At 42.4% G+C, this 15,718-nt stretch overlaps 1 protein-coding gene across 10 annotated transcripts in view; it reads left to right on the forward strand.

The window, feature by feature from the left end:
- FAM169A (family with sequence similarity 169 member A) overlaps nucleotides 1–15,718 on the forward strand; it is a 65,696-nt gene that overhangs the window by 14,387 nt on the left and 35,591 nt on the right. For 3 of the 10 annotated variants that reach the window (XM_038403613.2, XM_038403616.2, XM_043515333.1), the window contains exons 2-4: nucleotides 9,329–9,466; nucleotides 11,636–11,735; nucleotides 12,768–12,853. In XM_038403613.2, coding sequence (XP_038259541.1) covers nucleotides 9,329–9,466; nucleotides 11,636–11,735; nucleotides 12,768–12,853 — 324 coding nt within the window. Of the gene's footprint in view, nucleotides 1–30; nucleotides 260–9,328; nucleotides 9,467–11,635; nucleotides 11,736–12,767; nucleotides 12,854–15,718 lie in introns of those variants that run through there. The other 7 variants (XM_038403620.1, XM_038403619.2, XM_043515334.1 and 4 more) reach the window with 5 other exon arrangements.

Here is a 15,718-nt window from a genome sequence, read left to right on the forward strand (position 1 = left end):
TGACATGTTGCTGGCCCTTCTTGTTTCCAGCTGCTGAACTGAGCCAAGGGACGTACGTGCTGGCCGCCCTTCCTGCAGCCCCCATTGGCCTGAAGCGGTGAACCGCGACCAGTGGGAGCTGTGATCGGCGGAACCTGCGGACGTGGCAGGTAAACAAACCGGTCTGGCCCACCAGGGGCTTTCCCTGAACAAGCAGCAGACCGGCTTTGAGAACCACTGCTCTAGAAGACAGCAAAAAATCCATTAGATGCTTCTCTATGTAAGCAATTACTGTGATTTCCTCAGTAATACTATGATTTTTAATGAGAGGGGAGGTAGTCCCCAAGGCAGACTCTATGATATAAATTACATCATGAACATGCTTGAGAACTTGCTTTAAAAGATGTGTAATCTGCAGAACATTCAAAATTTATGGATGATGAATAACAATGATGGGCAAGCTTTCTGCTGTTGTGTGTTATGGTAGATATGTATGAACAACGTTTTTATACAAACTCTGTAGGAATACTACTGAGTTGGAAATTCATTAGTTTAATGGAGGAGAAAGGTGGGAGGGAATAAAATTAAAAAGTTTGCTTTTTTTTTAAACAGTGATAAATAATTTGCTTCTGTTTTTCTTGCTGTTTAGTGTGGTTAAAAATTTAAAGTTAAAAGTTAAAAAAACAGAAACAGCAGGGATCAGGACTCATTAAATAATCATCAGTTCTTGCTGAATAGAAGAAATTCTCTTTTAGAATGTTAAAGGAATTTTCTGCATATTAATATGTTCCTAAAACATGAACTGATTATTCTTTTCCATTTTTAGATGTAAATAAATATATTTGTGTTTTTTGTTTTCACAATGGCTTAGCAATAAAAAAAAATTCATTCAGTAAGCCAGCTGTTGCTACATGTTTTCTGCTTTAATTCTGCCTTTTTTTAATTCAAAAAATGCCAAGAATGATGGCCTAGAGTAGAGGCTTTTAGCAATAGCCTGTGGCTTGCATTTCTCATACTGTCATGTAGCTTGAAGTGAACCTCTATCATTCCTTATTGTTCTCATACTAGTTCAGTTACTTGGGTGTTTATTGGGTAGTTTTTTTTTCTGCCAATATAAGGAAAACCAAAATCTTAGTGGTTTAGGTGATTTTAATTTCCTTAAAGCAGAATTTACTGGCTTAAGATTCTCAGCTTCACCTCTTCCTTAGCAGCTGGAACTAGCTTTAGCTTGAGGTGAAATTTCTGCTTTTATCCTAGGGTCTTTATTTACCTTAAAGCAGCTAAGATCCCACTCTAAAGCGTCTTCCAATTAGTCTTTTCCAGCGACATGTGATCTCACACATTTCCTCCTTAGTTCCTGCCCTGAATGTAGGCCTTACAAAAGTAGTAGACTGACAGGAAGTCTGTATGTTAACAAGCAGTTTCAACCTCATCCTTTATTACAATGAAGACTAGCTTTTGTCCTAGTCTCTTTAATCTCCTGTGCAAACTAGTCCCTTGTACTCTGCTCCCTAATTCCACTAGGCAGGGAAGGGTGAAATTATAGTGGCATGGATGGGCCATCAGAGTGTGTGTGAATGTAATGTGGAAGGGGCTGGGAAGCCAGAAAAAGATAGGGGCGTAGATGATGAGGTTCCCAGAACTGTGGGACAGGAGGATAATTCCAGCTCTTTAGCTTTTTTGCACACTAGAATAAAAGGTGGGCTTTAAAGTGTTTTAAAAACTCTAGCATAGACAGTGCAAAGTGTATTTTAGTGTGCGATCTGGCAGAGGTGAGGAAAAATTCTTAGGGTTGAACAAAAAGAAAAGGAGTACTTGTGGCATCTTAGAGACTAACAAATTTATTAGAGCATAAGCTTTCGTGAGCTACAGCTCACTTAATCGGATGCATTTGGTGGAAAAAACAGGAGAGATTTATATATACACACACACACAGACACACAGAGAGAGAACATGAAACAATGGGTTTATCATGCACACTGTAAGGAGAGTGATCACTTAAGATAAGCCATCACCAGCAGCAGGGGGGGGAAAGGAGGAAAACCTTTCATGGTGACAAGCAAGGTAGGCTAATTCCAGCAGTTAACAAGAATATCAGAGGAACAGTGGGGAGTGGGGTGGGAGGGAGAAATACCATGGGGAAATAGGTTTCAGAGTAGCAGCCGTGTTAGTCTGTATTCGCAAAAAGAAAAGGAGTACTTGTGGCACCTTAGAGACTAACAAATTTATTAGAGCATAAGCTTTCCGATGAAGTGAGCTGTAGCTCACGAAAGCTTATGCTCTAATAAATTTGTTAGTCTCTAAGGTGCCACAAGTACTCCTTTTCTTCATGGGGAAATAGTTTTACTTTGTGTAATGACTCATCCATTCCCAGTCTCTATTCAAGCCTAAGTTAATTGTATCCAGTTCGCAAATTAATTCCAATTCAGCAATCTCTCGTTGGAGTCTGTTTTTGAAGCTTTTTTGTTGAAGTATAGCCACTCTTAGGTCTGTGATCGAGTGACCAGAGAGATTGAAGTGTTCTCCAACTGGTTTTTGAATAGGAGTACTTGTGGCACCTTAGAGACTAACTCTGAAACCTGGTTTTTGAATGTTATAATTCTTGATGTCTGATTTGTGTCCATTCATTCTTTTACGTAGAGACTGTCCAGTTTGGCCAATGTACATGGCAGAGGGGCATTGCTGGCACATGATGGCATATATCACATTGGTAGATGCGCAGGTGAACGAGCCTCTGATAGTGTGGCTGATGTGATTTGGCCCTATGATGGTATCCCCTGAATAGATATGTGGACAGAGTTGGCAACGGGCTTTGTTGCAAGGATAGGTTCCTGGGTTAGTGGTTCTGTTGTGTGGTGTGTGGTTGCTGGTGAGTATTTGCTTCAGATTGGGGGGCTGTCTGTAAGCAAGGACTGGTCTGTCTCCCAAGATCTGTGAGAGTGATGGGTCGTCCTTCAGGATAGGTTGTAGATCCTTGATGATGCATTGGAGAGGTTTTAGTTGGGGGCTGAAGGTGATGGCTAGTGGCGTTCTGTTGTTTTCTTTGTTGGGCCTGTCCTGTAGTAGGTGACTTCTGGGTACTCTTCTGGCTCTGTCAATCTGTTTCTTCACTTCAGCAGGTGGGTATTGTAGTTGTAGGAATGCATGATAGAGATCTTGTAGGTGTTTGTCTCTGTCTGAGGGGTTGGAGCAAATGCGGTTATATCGTAGCGCTTGGCTGTAGACAATGGATCGAGTGGTATGGTCTGGATGAAAGCTAGAGGCATGTAGGTAGGAATAGCGGTCAGTAGGTTTCCGATATAGGGTGGTGTTTATGTGACCATCGCTTATTAGCACCGTCCAGGAAGTGGATCTCTTGTGTGGACTGGTCCAGGCTGAGGTTGATGGTGGGATGGAAATTGTTGAAATCATGGTGGAATTCCTCAAGAGCTTCTTTTCCATGGGTCCAGATGATGAAGATGTCATCGATGTAGCGCAAGTAGAGTAGGGGCATTAGGGGACGAGAGCTGAGGAAGCGTTGTTCTAAGTCAGCCATAAAAATGATGGCATACTGTGGGGCCATGCGGGTACCCATCGCAGTGCTGCTGATTTGAAGGTATACATTGTCACCAAATGTGAAATAGTTATGGGTCAGGACAAAGTCACAAAGTTCAGCCACCAGGTTAGCCGTGACAGTATCGGGGATACTGTTCCTGATGGCTTGTAGTCCATCTTTGTGTGGAATGTTGGTGTAGAGGGCTTCTACATCCATAGTGGCTAGGATGGTGTTTTTAGGAAGATCACCAATGGACTGTAGTTTCCTCAGGAAGTCAGTGGTGTCTCGAAGATAGCTGGGAGTGCTGGTAACGAAGGGCCTGAGGAGGGAGTCTACATAGCCAGACAATCCTGCTGTCAGGTTGCCAATGCCTGAGATGATGGGGCGTCCAGGATTTCCAGGTTTATGGATCTTGGGTAGCAGATAGAATACCCCAGGTCGGGGCTCCAGGGGTGTGTCTGTGCGGATTTGTTCTTGTGCTTTTTCAGGGAGTTTCTTGAGCAAATGCTGTAGTTTCTTTTGGTAACTCTCAGTGGGATCAGAGGGTAATGGCTTGTGGAAAGTGGTGTTGGAGAGCTGCCTAGTAGCCTCTTGTTCATACTCCGACCTATTCATGATGACGACAGCACCTCCTTTGTCAGCCTTTTTGATTATGATGTCAGAGTTGTTTCTGAGGCTGTGGATGGCACTGTGTTCTGCATGGCTGAGGTTATGGGGTAAGCGATGCTGCTTTTCCACAATTTCAGCTCGTGCACGTCGGCGGAAGCAGTCTATGTAGAAATCCAGGCTGCTGTTTCGACCTTCAGGAGGAGTCCACCCAGAATCCTTCTTTTTGTAGTGTTGGCAGAAAGGTCTCTGTGGGTTAATATGTTGGTCAGAGGTGTGTTGGAAATATTCCTTGAGTCTGAGACGTCGAAAATAGGATTCTAGGCCACCACAGAACTGTATCATGTTCGTGGGGCTGGAGGGGCAAAAGGACAGGCCCCGAGATAGGACAGATTCTTCTGCTGGGCTAAGAGTATAGTTGGATAGATTAACAATATTGCTGGGTGGGTTACGGGAACCATTGTTGTGGCCCCTTGTGGCATATAGTAGTTTAGATAGCTTAGTGTCCTTTTTCTTTTGTAGAGAAGCAAAGTGTGTTTTGTAAATGGCTTGTCTAGTTTTTGTAAAGTCCAGCCACGAGGAAGTTTGTGTGGAAGGTTGGCTCTTTATGAGAGTATCCAGTTTTGAGAGCTCATTCTTAATCTTTCCCTGTTTGCTGTAGAGGATGTTGATCAGGTGGTTCCGCAGTTTCTTTGAGTGTGTGTGGCACAAGCTGTCAGCATAGTCTGTGTGGTATGTAGATTGTAATGGATTTTTTACCTTCAGTCCTTTCGGTATGATGTCCATCTGTTTGCATTTGGAGAGGAAGATGATGTCTGTCTGTATCTGTGCGAGTTTTTTCATGAAGTTGACAGATTTCCACTCTATACGGCTAAATTCAGTGCCTTGCATAATGACAGGTTTCAGAGTAGCAGCCGTGTTAGTCTGTATTCGCAAAAAGAAAAGGAGTACTTGTGGCACCTTGGAGACTAACAAATTTATTAGAGCATAAGCTTTCGTGAGCTACAGCTCACTTCATCGGATGCATTTGGTGGAAAAAACAGAGGAGAGATTTATATACACACACACACAGAGAACATGAAACAATGGGTTGAACAGTTTTTGCTTGCAGTTCCTGCTTTGGTCACTCTGTGGCACTGTGGCAGCTGCAGGCAGACAAAGTTGTCTCTTTTGCCTCTTTATTGTCCCTTGCTGCCTGCTTGCATATTTTACCTTTCACTCTCTGCTGTAGGGCAGGAGGAGGGAAATTGCCATTGTCAGATGTCTCACTTGCCTGCTACTATTACTTCAAAAATAGTGGCATCCATGAGTATCTTTCTGGAGTGAGGAGAGACCGATTTAGAGGGGAATAAGATCACTGAGTGCAGGGGGTGGATGGTGAATAATAGTATGGGGGATAGAGAGATAGTAATGGGGAGAGGGAGTAAATATGAAGGGGTGATCTGGAAGTGGAGAAGGAACTGAGGGAGAAAAGGGAAGGTAAGAGAAAATACTAACACCAAAAATCAGTGAAGGGAAGAAGTGGGCTGAATCAGAAAAGGACAAACCCTTTGATAAGAGATTTGATTTAAGAAGAGATGGAAAAACAGAAAAGCAATTGAAAAGCAGAAATTTTTAAAAAAGTGAAAAGACCAAGATACAAACAATAGTGAAGGGCAGGTAGATAAAATGGAAAGTAAAATGAGGGAGCCATATGTTAATTTCTTATAAATGTTCCTGGAAATCTAGCTTTGACAGCAATTTTAATCTGTGACTAAATCATGGCTGTGTTTTTAAAAAAGGAAGACAATTCTGCCCTTTGGCTGTGAAAGAGGTGACTCTATCCCTTTTCCTGGATCCTAGTGTCTATAGGTACTAGATATCACCCTTACCTACTTTTTGTAAAGCTTGATTTATAGATTACCTTTGAGTCTCCTGGGGGGGAAAAGAAGGGGTCTTGTCATTTCACATACCTTTCCAAGTGAAAGCACAGGAGTGTGCATGAGACCAGAAATGGATGGGGAGAAATTTGAGACTTAAACCAGGAATTTTGTCAGCGAAAAGTTCTCAGACTTGATTGCTCATATCTGAAAGTCATATAAAGAAGCCATACAACTTGGTAGGTATGGACAAGGTCAATTCAACCCCTCATCCTTCCAAGAGAGATAAATTGGTTAGCTGTGGTAGTTCACTGCCTGTGGAAGCTCTGGATGAAACCTTAAAAATGAGGTCCTCTCTGTCCTATGTGGTGCTCTTTTGGGGGTGTAACTTCTGGCCCTATGGTATCTTGAGCAGGAGGTATAAGTCGACACTGCTTTCACTGGGGGCAGTTGAATCAAAGATTCTCCCAAGTGTTGAGAAGCTGCTGCTGCCACTAATGCCAGCAGAGTTGCCAATTTTCACGCAGTAAACAAGCACCCTGACTTTCACAATAAGCCAAAAATCAAGCTAATCCCATTTCAAAACAAGCCAATCCCTTAGAACCCCAACACTCTATGTGACTAGATCCCCCTGGCATGCAGTCTGGGACTGTGGTGGGCCTGCTGTGAAACCCTGACTCTCTCCCTCCCTAGCCCCTGCTTGCCAGGAGCAGATTTAAAAAAAAAAAAAAAAAAAAAAAAGCAACAAGCCAAACAAGCTACAAGCCAAAAACTAGCCAACAAGCAATTCAAAAGCCAGTTAAGCCATAAACGAGCCCAATTTCTGCTTTTTTTTTCCCCATGGGTTTGGCATGTCTGACTGCCAGCAGTGCTTCAGACGCCGGGTGATTTGTTAGTCTTTTTCCCCCCTCACCCAGTTGCCTCTTAGGTCCAGTTTATGGTAACTGTAAGCTGGTGGGCTCCCTCACTATTAGTGCATCCCAGCTTCAGAATTTCAGATCCTTTTCTTAGAGATGGGTTAATTTTTTAAAATCAAAAGTCTTATGTAAATTAAACAGTTAAACCAGATTCTGTTTCCTGCAGGTCTCTCTCTAACTGAACTGTTCTTTGACGTTTTAGCTTTTAGGTTACCTGATCCCTGGTCTCAAACTCATCATCTGGGAGGCAGATAACTAGACAACTCCCTTAAAGGACCAGCTGACTCTATGACACTACTATAAAGTAATAGTATCAGCAGCAGCTGTGAGCTGTCTATTATTTGCTATTGCCATTTCCACAATTAAGAAAAAAAATCCTTTGTATTTTGTGGTTATTTTGTAAATATCTGGATTGAAGTTTTTATGGTCCCATTGAAAGGACCTTTTGCTGTGTTGCCAGTATCTTGTGTTGTAAAGGTTGTGTGAGTACCAATAAAGGAAATCAATCCCATCATCTGGGATGCAGATAATTAGGCACAGGTGGGGCTAAACCCGACTCCCTTATGTGGTGGGATGACTCTTTGACAGTAACCGTAGAGGTCTTGGGTAGCACATGATTGCTAGGCTCGCAAGGGTGCTTGTACTGAGGAGGAGGGAGGGAGGAGGGGATAGAGGGTGTTTGTGTGACATTGAGAGTACGGTGCATGTGTTGGAGTGGAGAGCAGAGGGAATGGTGGGCACAGGCAACAGAGTAATTGAAGGAACATATTAAGTACCAATGCAGATCAAACCAATGGTCTGTCCTATTGTGTGTGTATATTTTTAAAAGTCTGGTAGGTTTGTGTGGTAGTCAGGTTTCATTGTTGTTAACTTAAACCTGGAAAACCTAATTATGAGAGATGCCTGCTGAAGGATGCTGGATTTTATTAGTATTTGAGAATGGTGCGAATGTGAGACTAGTGGAAATGAATGCATAAAGCTATAATTCCTGTGATGCATGGACACTGAGATATAGGTGTCCTCTCTCTCACTCTTCAGGAGGAACCATGGTCTTTCATTTTTCTCTTCTTTTTTTGAATTGTGGAAATGCTCAAAGATCCTTACTAAATTAAAGTCTCTTTATGAGAGGCACAGTACAAATACACAGGACGGACACAATTCTTGATCTGAAGAACAGTATCAGACTACCTGACACATTAGATATCCACCAGATGTGGAGAAACCTGAAAGATAATGAATATTTATTTAGGCAAACTGAGTTTGCCATGAGTTCTTGGGAAGAACCTTGGAGAGCCCTGGTGAGTGCTCTTGGGCTAGTGGAGGGAGTGTTAAGAAGTGTTTTTTGCCTTCCTATGTAGCATGAGGCATGGGTCACTTGAGGGAGGATTCTCTGCTCCTTGAAGTCTTTAAACCATGATTTGAGGACTTCAGTAGCTCAGACATAGGTGAGGTTTTTCGTAGGAGTGGGTGGGTGAGATTCTGTGGCCTGTGTTGTGCAGGAGGTCAGACTAGATGATCAGAATGGTCCCTTCTGACCTCAGTATCTATGAGTGAGAAGGAGCTCCTCTCCTCTCCTCTCCTCTCCTCTCTTCTAAAAATTCTTACTGTAGGTGCTGTTGCTGTCAGTTTGGTGAACCATCCGCTCTAAATGCAGGGCTTCCCATTGACAATTGGCAAGGAAGCATGCTGCTACCTGTAGTGCTGATTCACCATAGTTGGGGGACTAGCGGAAAAGTTCAGGCAATGGCAATTTCAGGAAGAGGACTTCAAAAGAAAACACACAGACCCGTAGGAAGTGAAGTTGAGTGCACCAATGGTGCAGTCAGTGGAACAGCTGGGTGAAAACAGGCAAGGAAGTCCCCCCGATATCTGTGCATGTCCTTTAGTCCATGGATGGATGTCTACATGGATCCTTTGGCCAATCCCCTTCTCCCTGCTTCCCCCGTGCATAGGTGGGATACATAGGCCATATTGTGGGAGGCTAAAGCAATGGATGGGTGTGTGGAGAAAATTCTGTTCTCTTCAACATCCATGCAGCACCCCCTGTACAACTATTTTACTCTGGTTAGGTGAAGTGATGAAAGATTTGGCTCTATATGCATCCTTTGTACTTTATGCAACCGCAAGTCTGTAAACATTGTATAGAAAAAGAAAGCAAGCATGTATTAAATTAACCAAATTGTGCTGGAACACGTCACCTTATTCTGGCCAAATAACATTTGGAAATAATTGTTTGGGGTGATTGTGACAAATTGACATGAGGCTGTGATTCATGCTCCTTGCTGCCAATAAAATTGAACAGCTTCCCTGTAGAGAAGAAGAGATGCTAGTTAATAAACTCATTTTAATTTTATGTTTAGTAGGACAAGATAACTTCAGGCATATACTGTATGGTATCTCTACAAAAATATACGTGTGTTCAATTTTTCAAGGGGATGGCATTCCCTGTGGATATGTTGGATAATTACAGTCATGAAGACTTGGAGAGTTCTGCAGAAGACTACATGTCTGATCTTCGATGTGGGGATCCGGAGAATCCAGAGTTCTTGTCTCTAGTCAGCAACATCAAAGTAAGAATCCAGAAATAAATCAATTCAGATTTTCCTCTTTATTTGCAATTGAACTTAGAGTAAAAATGCAGATAAATCCAGCGTGTGTCTATTGTGTTAAAATAACTATTTAAATAAGTATTATATTTTCTATATGTTCCTATCCTTTTTAAACTGTATTTTTTATTGTACTTTGGAACACCAAAAAACACATTGTACCAAGTGGGATGTGTGTGTCAGCCACTCAGATTGTTGGATGATGAATCTAAGTATATTGAACAATTTTCTTTCATTTTAAATCTCAACTGGTGAGTCAGACAAACTCTTTGCTAGAATTAATCACAGAAACTCGCATGCATAAGTTATGCTAGCAGTTACTGCATCTAATTGGTCATATATGCCTCAGTTTTGCAAAGTGATCTGCTTGAGTGGACCTTTAATCCCATAGGTGTCTCACTGATATCCAAAATGGTGTCTATGTTGGATGATTTGTCCTAAAACTTTTCTTGTTGCCATCACAGCAGCTGTACTGGTGGAGGTACTAATAGAGACTGGATGCTGGAATTTTGTAATCTGACCCACCTTATCGCTTAGCCTGTCTCTGTGATGTAGTAGTCAAAATCAGGCCTGCCCATGCAGACACTCCCACTTGCTAGTATCAGTGGTAATAATGGTGTGAAATTTTAACTAAAGAGTCTAGAGTAAGCGAGGTCAGTGGGACTCTAAGTGTGAGTAGGGTCCTCACTTGCAGATCCCTTTCCAGGAACAGAGTTTTAAGCACTTTTCTCTAATTATGGTAAGTGCCGTGTGCGTTTAAAAAAAAAAAAATTCTGAGCCATAGCGTACCATAAGCTTTAAACTGTTTTATAAGCAAGCAAATCTTTCTCATAGTCTGAACGCCTAGTCATTTGTTCACCACACAATCAGTGCTAATATATACATATATATTTTCTCAAATATCTTCATTAAATATTGAAATACTTGAATTTAAATAACTTCAAAATCCTTTTGATGAAGATATTGAACTTTCTAAAACTAAGTGGTCCCAGTTTTCATATGTTGGTACCTTAATGCCACATTTTGGTGCTCAATTGAGCATTTGGACACTGAAGTGCCTATTTTAGCAACAAAACGTGGGAAGTGTACCCCTATTTTAAAGGTGACCTGGCCTGCAAGGGAAGACAATTTGGGTCTGTATATCAGGCATGTCAAGTCTTTTCTTTCCTGTTTCCTGGAAGTCTTTGTTAGAAGCATCTACAAAATGTATTTGTGGCTTTCTTAGCCCTTAATTGAGGACAAGATGTTGAATCTTTATTAAAGACAGCTTGTCTTCCAGTTGTTCATACAGCTTTTGAGTCGAATAGATATGAACAGAACTAAAAATGGCTTCCCCTCTCAGTAGAGATTCACTTTCTTGGGGTTAGATCATAATGTTAGACTGAGCTTTGTTCAGTGCAAAGCCTAACGGTGGGGAGAAAAGAGGAACATAGGGGCTATATGCCAGCTTTGCATTCCACTGTTCCCTGGCACAAGTTACAGCAGCCAGAGATCACCCCATCATGCTCCTGAACAGAGGCAATGAACGGTGTTAACCAGTGGAATCCCCAGCTGGTCACTTACAGTATGTCTGTGCTGCAAAATAAATAAAATAAATATATATTTATATCCAGTGGGAGAGAGTCTCAGAGCCCGGGTCTACAGACTCAGGCTCACAAAACTCATGCTATGGTGCTAAAAACAGCAGTGTAGATGTTACTGCTCAAGCTCTGAAAACCAATGTATATGTACCCTGAGGCCAACTTTAAGGCTGGCCTATTAAAATTGAGCAAATGGCCCAGTGTATCTGATGTCATAAACTTAATAGTTCCTCAGTCATAGATAGAATCATCCAGGAAAAATAAGATAGACGAAATGTGAATTCCTTTGTTTTTGTTTTAACAGAGGAAAAACTTTTTAACCCTCCTCCCTCTGACATGCACACACCTTAGGGGTCATCTTTATAAAGAAGATTTGTATTATAAAGAGGCAAAACAGGGCCAAACTCCAGTGGTGGGGGTTTGTTTTTGCAGGTCACCTTTAAGCACCCAAGTTTGAAAACTGGGTTTGCTTGTCCTCTTTAGCATGCTCTATATATTTTACTAATGCTATATTAGCAAGAGTCCATTGAACCATTCTAAACTCTTGTTTCAGATTCCTATTAGCTTGTCAACTATAGGCTTCGTTCCTCTTTACGGTGGCGATCAGACACACAAAGTTCTTGCTTTATTTGCACCTGAGGACTCGCTCACAGGTTTCATTTTAAAATTCTAATCTAAATGTTGTAGCATTTTGTGGCAAATGCATGTAACCAATCCTTTACTCATTCCATGCTATCTTGCAATAACGAATTACCTTTTTCAGCTTGAATGCGGTGTCCATTACCTCCACTTTCATATTATTGTTAATTTCTGTTTTAGATTCTTATTCACATCTCAATAAGTGTGAAATTACTGTACCAATTGGAGCGGAACCCGCTAGATTAATTTGGAAAATGTGTAACAAAATGAAAGACAGTGCCTTCCTGATTTAATGTGCATGATAATTAAATGCACCATGAACTTTCTCTTGAATTTTCTCCTCTCTGGCTTCTTTGATACCCAGCCATCCTCCCCAGTCCATCCAAAATGAGGCTACTAAATTTATCTTCCTCTTCTGTCAAGCAGGAATTGAGTCTCTCCACTGATCTGCCTACCTCTTCAGGCCCCCTTTAGTCTACCACATCAAGTTCAGGCTCATTATATTTGCCTGCAAGACCCTGCGTTGCTTAGCTGCAGCTGACATCTCCTATTGCATTTACCTTCCAGTCCTCCATTGTGCCCCTCTCAATGCTATGCTTGTCTCCTTCTCCCAACTCTGTCTCTGAATTTGTCCATGCCACCCCAAGTACAGAATGCCTCCCTCATGCTGATCACCATCTGCCCACCCTCTCCACATTCATCTCCCTTGTTGAGATTCAGTTTTTCTGTGATGCCCACAATTGAACCAAAATTTTTAAAAAATAACTCCTCTAGGTCCTGAGCATATCCCGTCTCTTCACTTACTGTCCCTTTAAATTATCATCTCTTCAGAGCAGGGAGTGTCTCGTTTTATGGCTGTACAGCACTGAGCACATTGTTTGCACTAAAGAAAATAACTGCATTAATGTGCTTCTTACTACAGCTTATTTAAGATGTCTCTTATAACTTGGTAACTATAGTTGTAAAACTAATAACTTTAGTGAATATCTTAAATTTCAAAACGTCAAGACCACTAACTTTTTTTTCCCCATCTTTTACCTTTCAAGCCGTAGCCCTGTATCTTGCTGACCAATGGTGGGCCATCAATGATATTGTGAGAACATCTATCCCTTCTAGAGAAGGTCTTCAGCAGGTAAAGAGCTCCAGCATTTATATCTGAACAGTTTTAATCTTGTAAGGACAACTTTATATAGATTTAATGGGGATAGTTAATGATCTGATGTATGTTGTACATTTTGATTTGATTTGGAAATGAATCTGATGATGTAAATAAATAGGTAGGCCATCTTGCGTAGTGGAAGCATCAGCAGAGATCGAGGAGCTGGGGTTCTTTTCACATCTTAGTTTTCCATTTAGGTGATCTCTTCAAAACAACATTGCCCTTGTGCAGCACTCTCATGTGAAATATACTTTACCACTAATGGTTTAAGGGCTACCATCTGAGACTCCTGATGTCTGGGCCCCTGGCAGTTATGCACATCATGGGAGTTGTGCATTGTACTACTGGAGAAGCTTGCTGGCCTCACCTCTCTCTCTCTCTCTCCTTTAAGTTTGTTAATTGTTAGAGTACCTTTCTGAGGGAGAAGGTTGGGGATGAGTTAAGTGAAATACAGGGATGGTAGCCAGGAAATCCAGATAAAGGACATGCCCTACTATCTATTATCATTAAGGCTACGTTTTAGTCATGGGTACTTTTACTAAAAGTCGTGGACAGGTCACGGGCAGAGGTGTGGCCAGGCAGCTCTGCACGCTGCCTCCGCCCTGAGTGCTGGCTTCGCAGCTCCCATTGGCTGGGAACTGTGGCCAAGGGGAGCTGCAGGGTTGGCGCCTGCAGATGGAGGCAGTGTGCAGAGCTGTCTGGCTGTGCCTCCGACTAGGAGCTGAAGGATGTCGCCACTTCTTGGGAGTCCCCCCACCAAGGTAAACACTGCCCAGAGCCCTCATCCCCTCCCGCTCCACAACTCCCAGCCCTGAGCCCCCTCCCACAGCTAAACTCCTGCTACTGCTGGGGCAGCAGGGCAGAGGCCTGAGACTGCCCCAGCAGCGGCCGCTGCGACTGGCCCAGGGGCTGCCCGAGCTGCTCAGTCGGCCCCTGGGTCAGCTGTACTGGCTGCTGCAGAAGTCCCGGAGATCCCGGAAAGTCATGGAATCCGTGACCTCTCTGAGAAACTCGCAGCCTTAATTATCATTCATCATCAAGCTTGTATAACTTTTGTTAAACCATAGCTAAAGCCTGTGTCTTCTGAAGCACATTAGACACATTAGATTTTGCAGCAGGGAGTCCAGAATATTTCAGCATTTCCACACAAGCTTCTTCCTCTTTGCTGCCCCCATGTGCAGTAGAATCAATGCAGAGTTGTTGTTGTTGTATTTTTTTATATTTAAACTGATTTTATGTGATGCAGCTCCCCCCACCTCACCATCTCTTTCAGTGTGAAGCATAATTGCAATGTGTGTGGAGAAATGAGGGAAGCTTGGTTAGGATGCCAGAGACTTTTGGCATGGTGGAGAGGGGATGTGTCTCTTCTTTTGGGGCGGGACGGTGATGACTCTGGATTTTCAGTGTAAAGGGGGGTTGAATTCCTTGTTTCCCATCACAGAAAATCTTGACGATAACTAGCTCTGCCATACTGTACCACATCCCAAAATCTGCCAATGTTACACTCCAAGACCAGAGACAGTTTTAAAACTGGAGTTTCATTAAGCTTGGTATATAAAAAACCAACCAAACAAAAACTGCGTGCATACATCCCATTGCAGTCGTTTTAGACTATACACAACTTAGCTCTGGTTGAAGCAGCAATCTCCTTTGATCCCTTGAGCAGCAGACCTTCAATCCTTAAAGGGACAGGGCACAAGTAAATCTAACCCCGATATTTCCTTATGAAAGCTGTATTCACCCTTCTCTTCCCCGCCTCCCCGACCCCCGCATAAATGTAATGTTGTCCCAACATTTCTATTAACAAAATTTAAAATATGTTCATCCATTTGACTTATTAGAAGTCATGCACAAGATCATAACAGGCATTCTTAAGTGATTCTTTGAGTCATTCCTCTGTCACAAGTTCTGATACTGATGGTGGAAGCTTCTGTATCTTTCTTCAGTTTATTTCACATTAAACAGAAAACATTTGCAGCAATTTTAGTTCCACTATCCAACTGAATAATCAGTTCTGAACACCTTAAATCCCCAAAGATGCGCAGACCTTATGAAATAACAGTTCTTAAACGATCAGTGGTATAACCATATAACTCCAAGTTTTTCTTTGAGTGATGGTCCCTATGTGTATTCCTCTGTGCCTGAGTTTGGAATTTTTTGCAAGCCGTATCTGTTGGCCTGCATGTGTGCCATTTCTCTCCTCATGCTCCAAGCCAAGGGCATAAAATGTGGGGTGAGCCGATGCTTCTCCAGTTCCTTCTTACCACCTCATATTCTGAGTCAGAATCTTCAGTATTCCTCAGCTCCTTTTTTTGTTACTGCGTCATTGCGGTAAGATATTGTATATAGTTATTTTAGTAGTCTTTATACTATAGTCTACATAATGTAGTTAGATTGTATTTTTCCCCATTTTCTTCCCTCCCGATGACTTTTTCCCCTCAAGAAATCGGGGATTATGCCCACAGTCCAGGAGTTCAAAAAGTGTTTCCTGCCTTCTTTTTCGGCGAGCAACGAACATCTACACTGCCTCACTGCTCGCAGTTGTGCGAAGTGCGGAGTCTGCCTCTCTCTTTGCCCCAGAACTTATGAGGGTCTGGAACTGAGACTCAGAAAAGATCTCATGGAGATGGATATCTGGGCCAGGAACCACCCTCTGTTCATCGCTCTCAGCAAGTGTTTGGTTTGAGCATGAGTTTACGGACAAAAGCTAAGGGTGTTAAGCCTAAGGAGAAGGCTTCACATGAGCAAAGGGTACTCTCATAGACATAAGGACAAGCCATCTACAGCTGCCCCAAAGAGAAAGGATCCTTCCCCAACTCCATCAAAGTTGGGAGAGCC

Source organism: Dermochelys coriacea, chromosome 5, assembly GCF_009764565.3.
Source record: "Dermochelys coriacea isolate rDerCor1 chromosome 5, rDerCor1.pri.v4, whole genome shotgun sequence".
In the NCBI taxonomy this organism is placed as follows: domain Eukaryota; kingdom Metazoa; phylum Chordata; order Testudines; family Dermochelyidae; genus Dermochelys; species Dermochelys coriacea.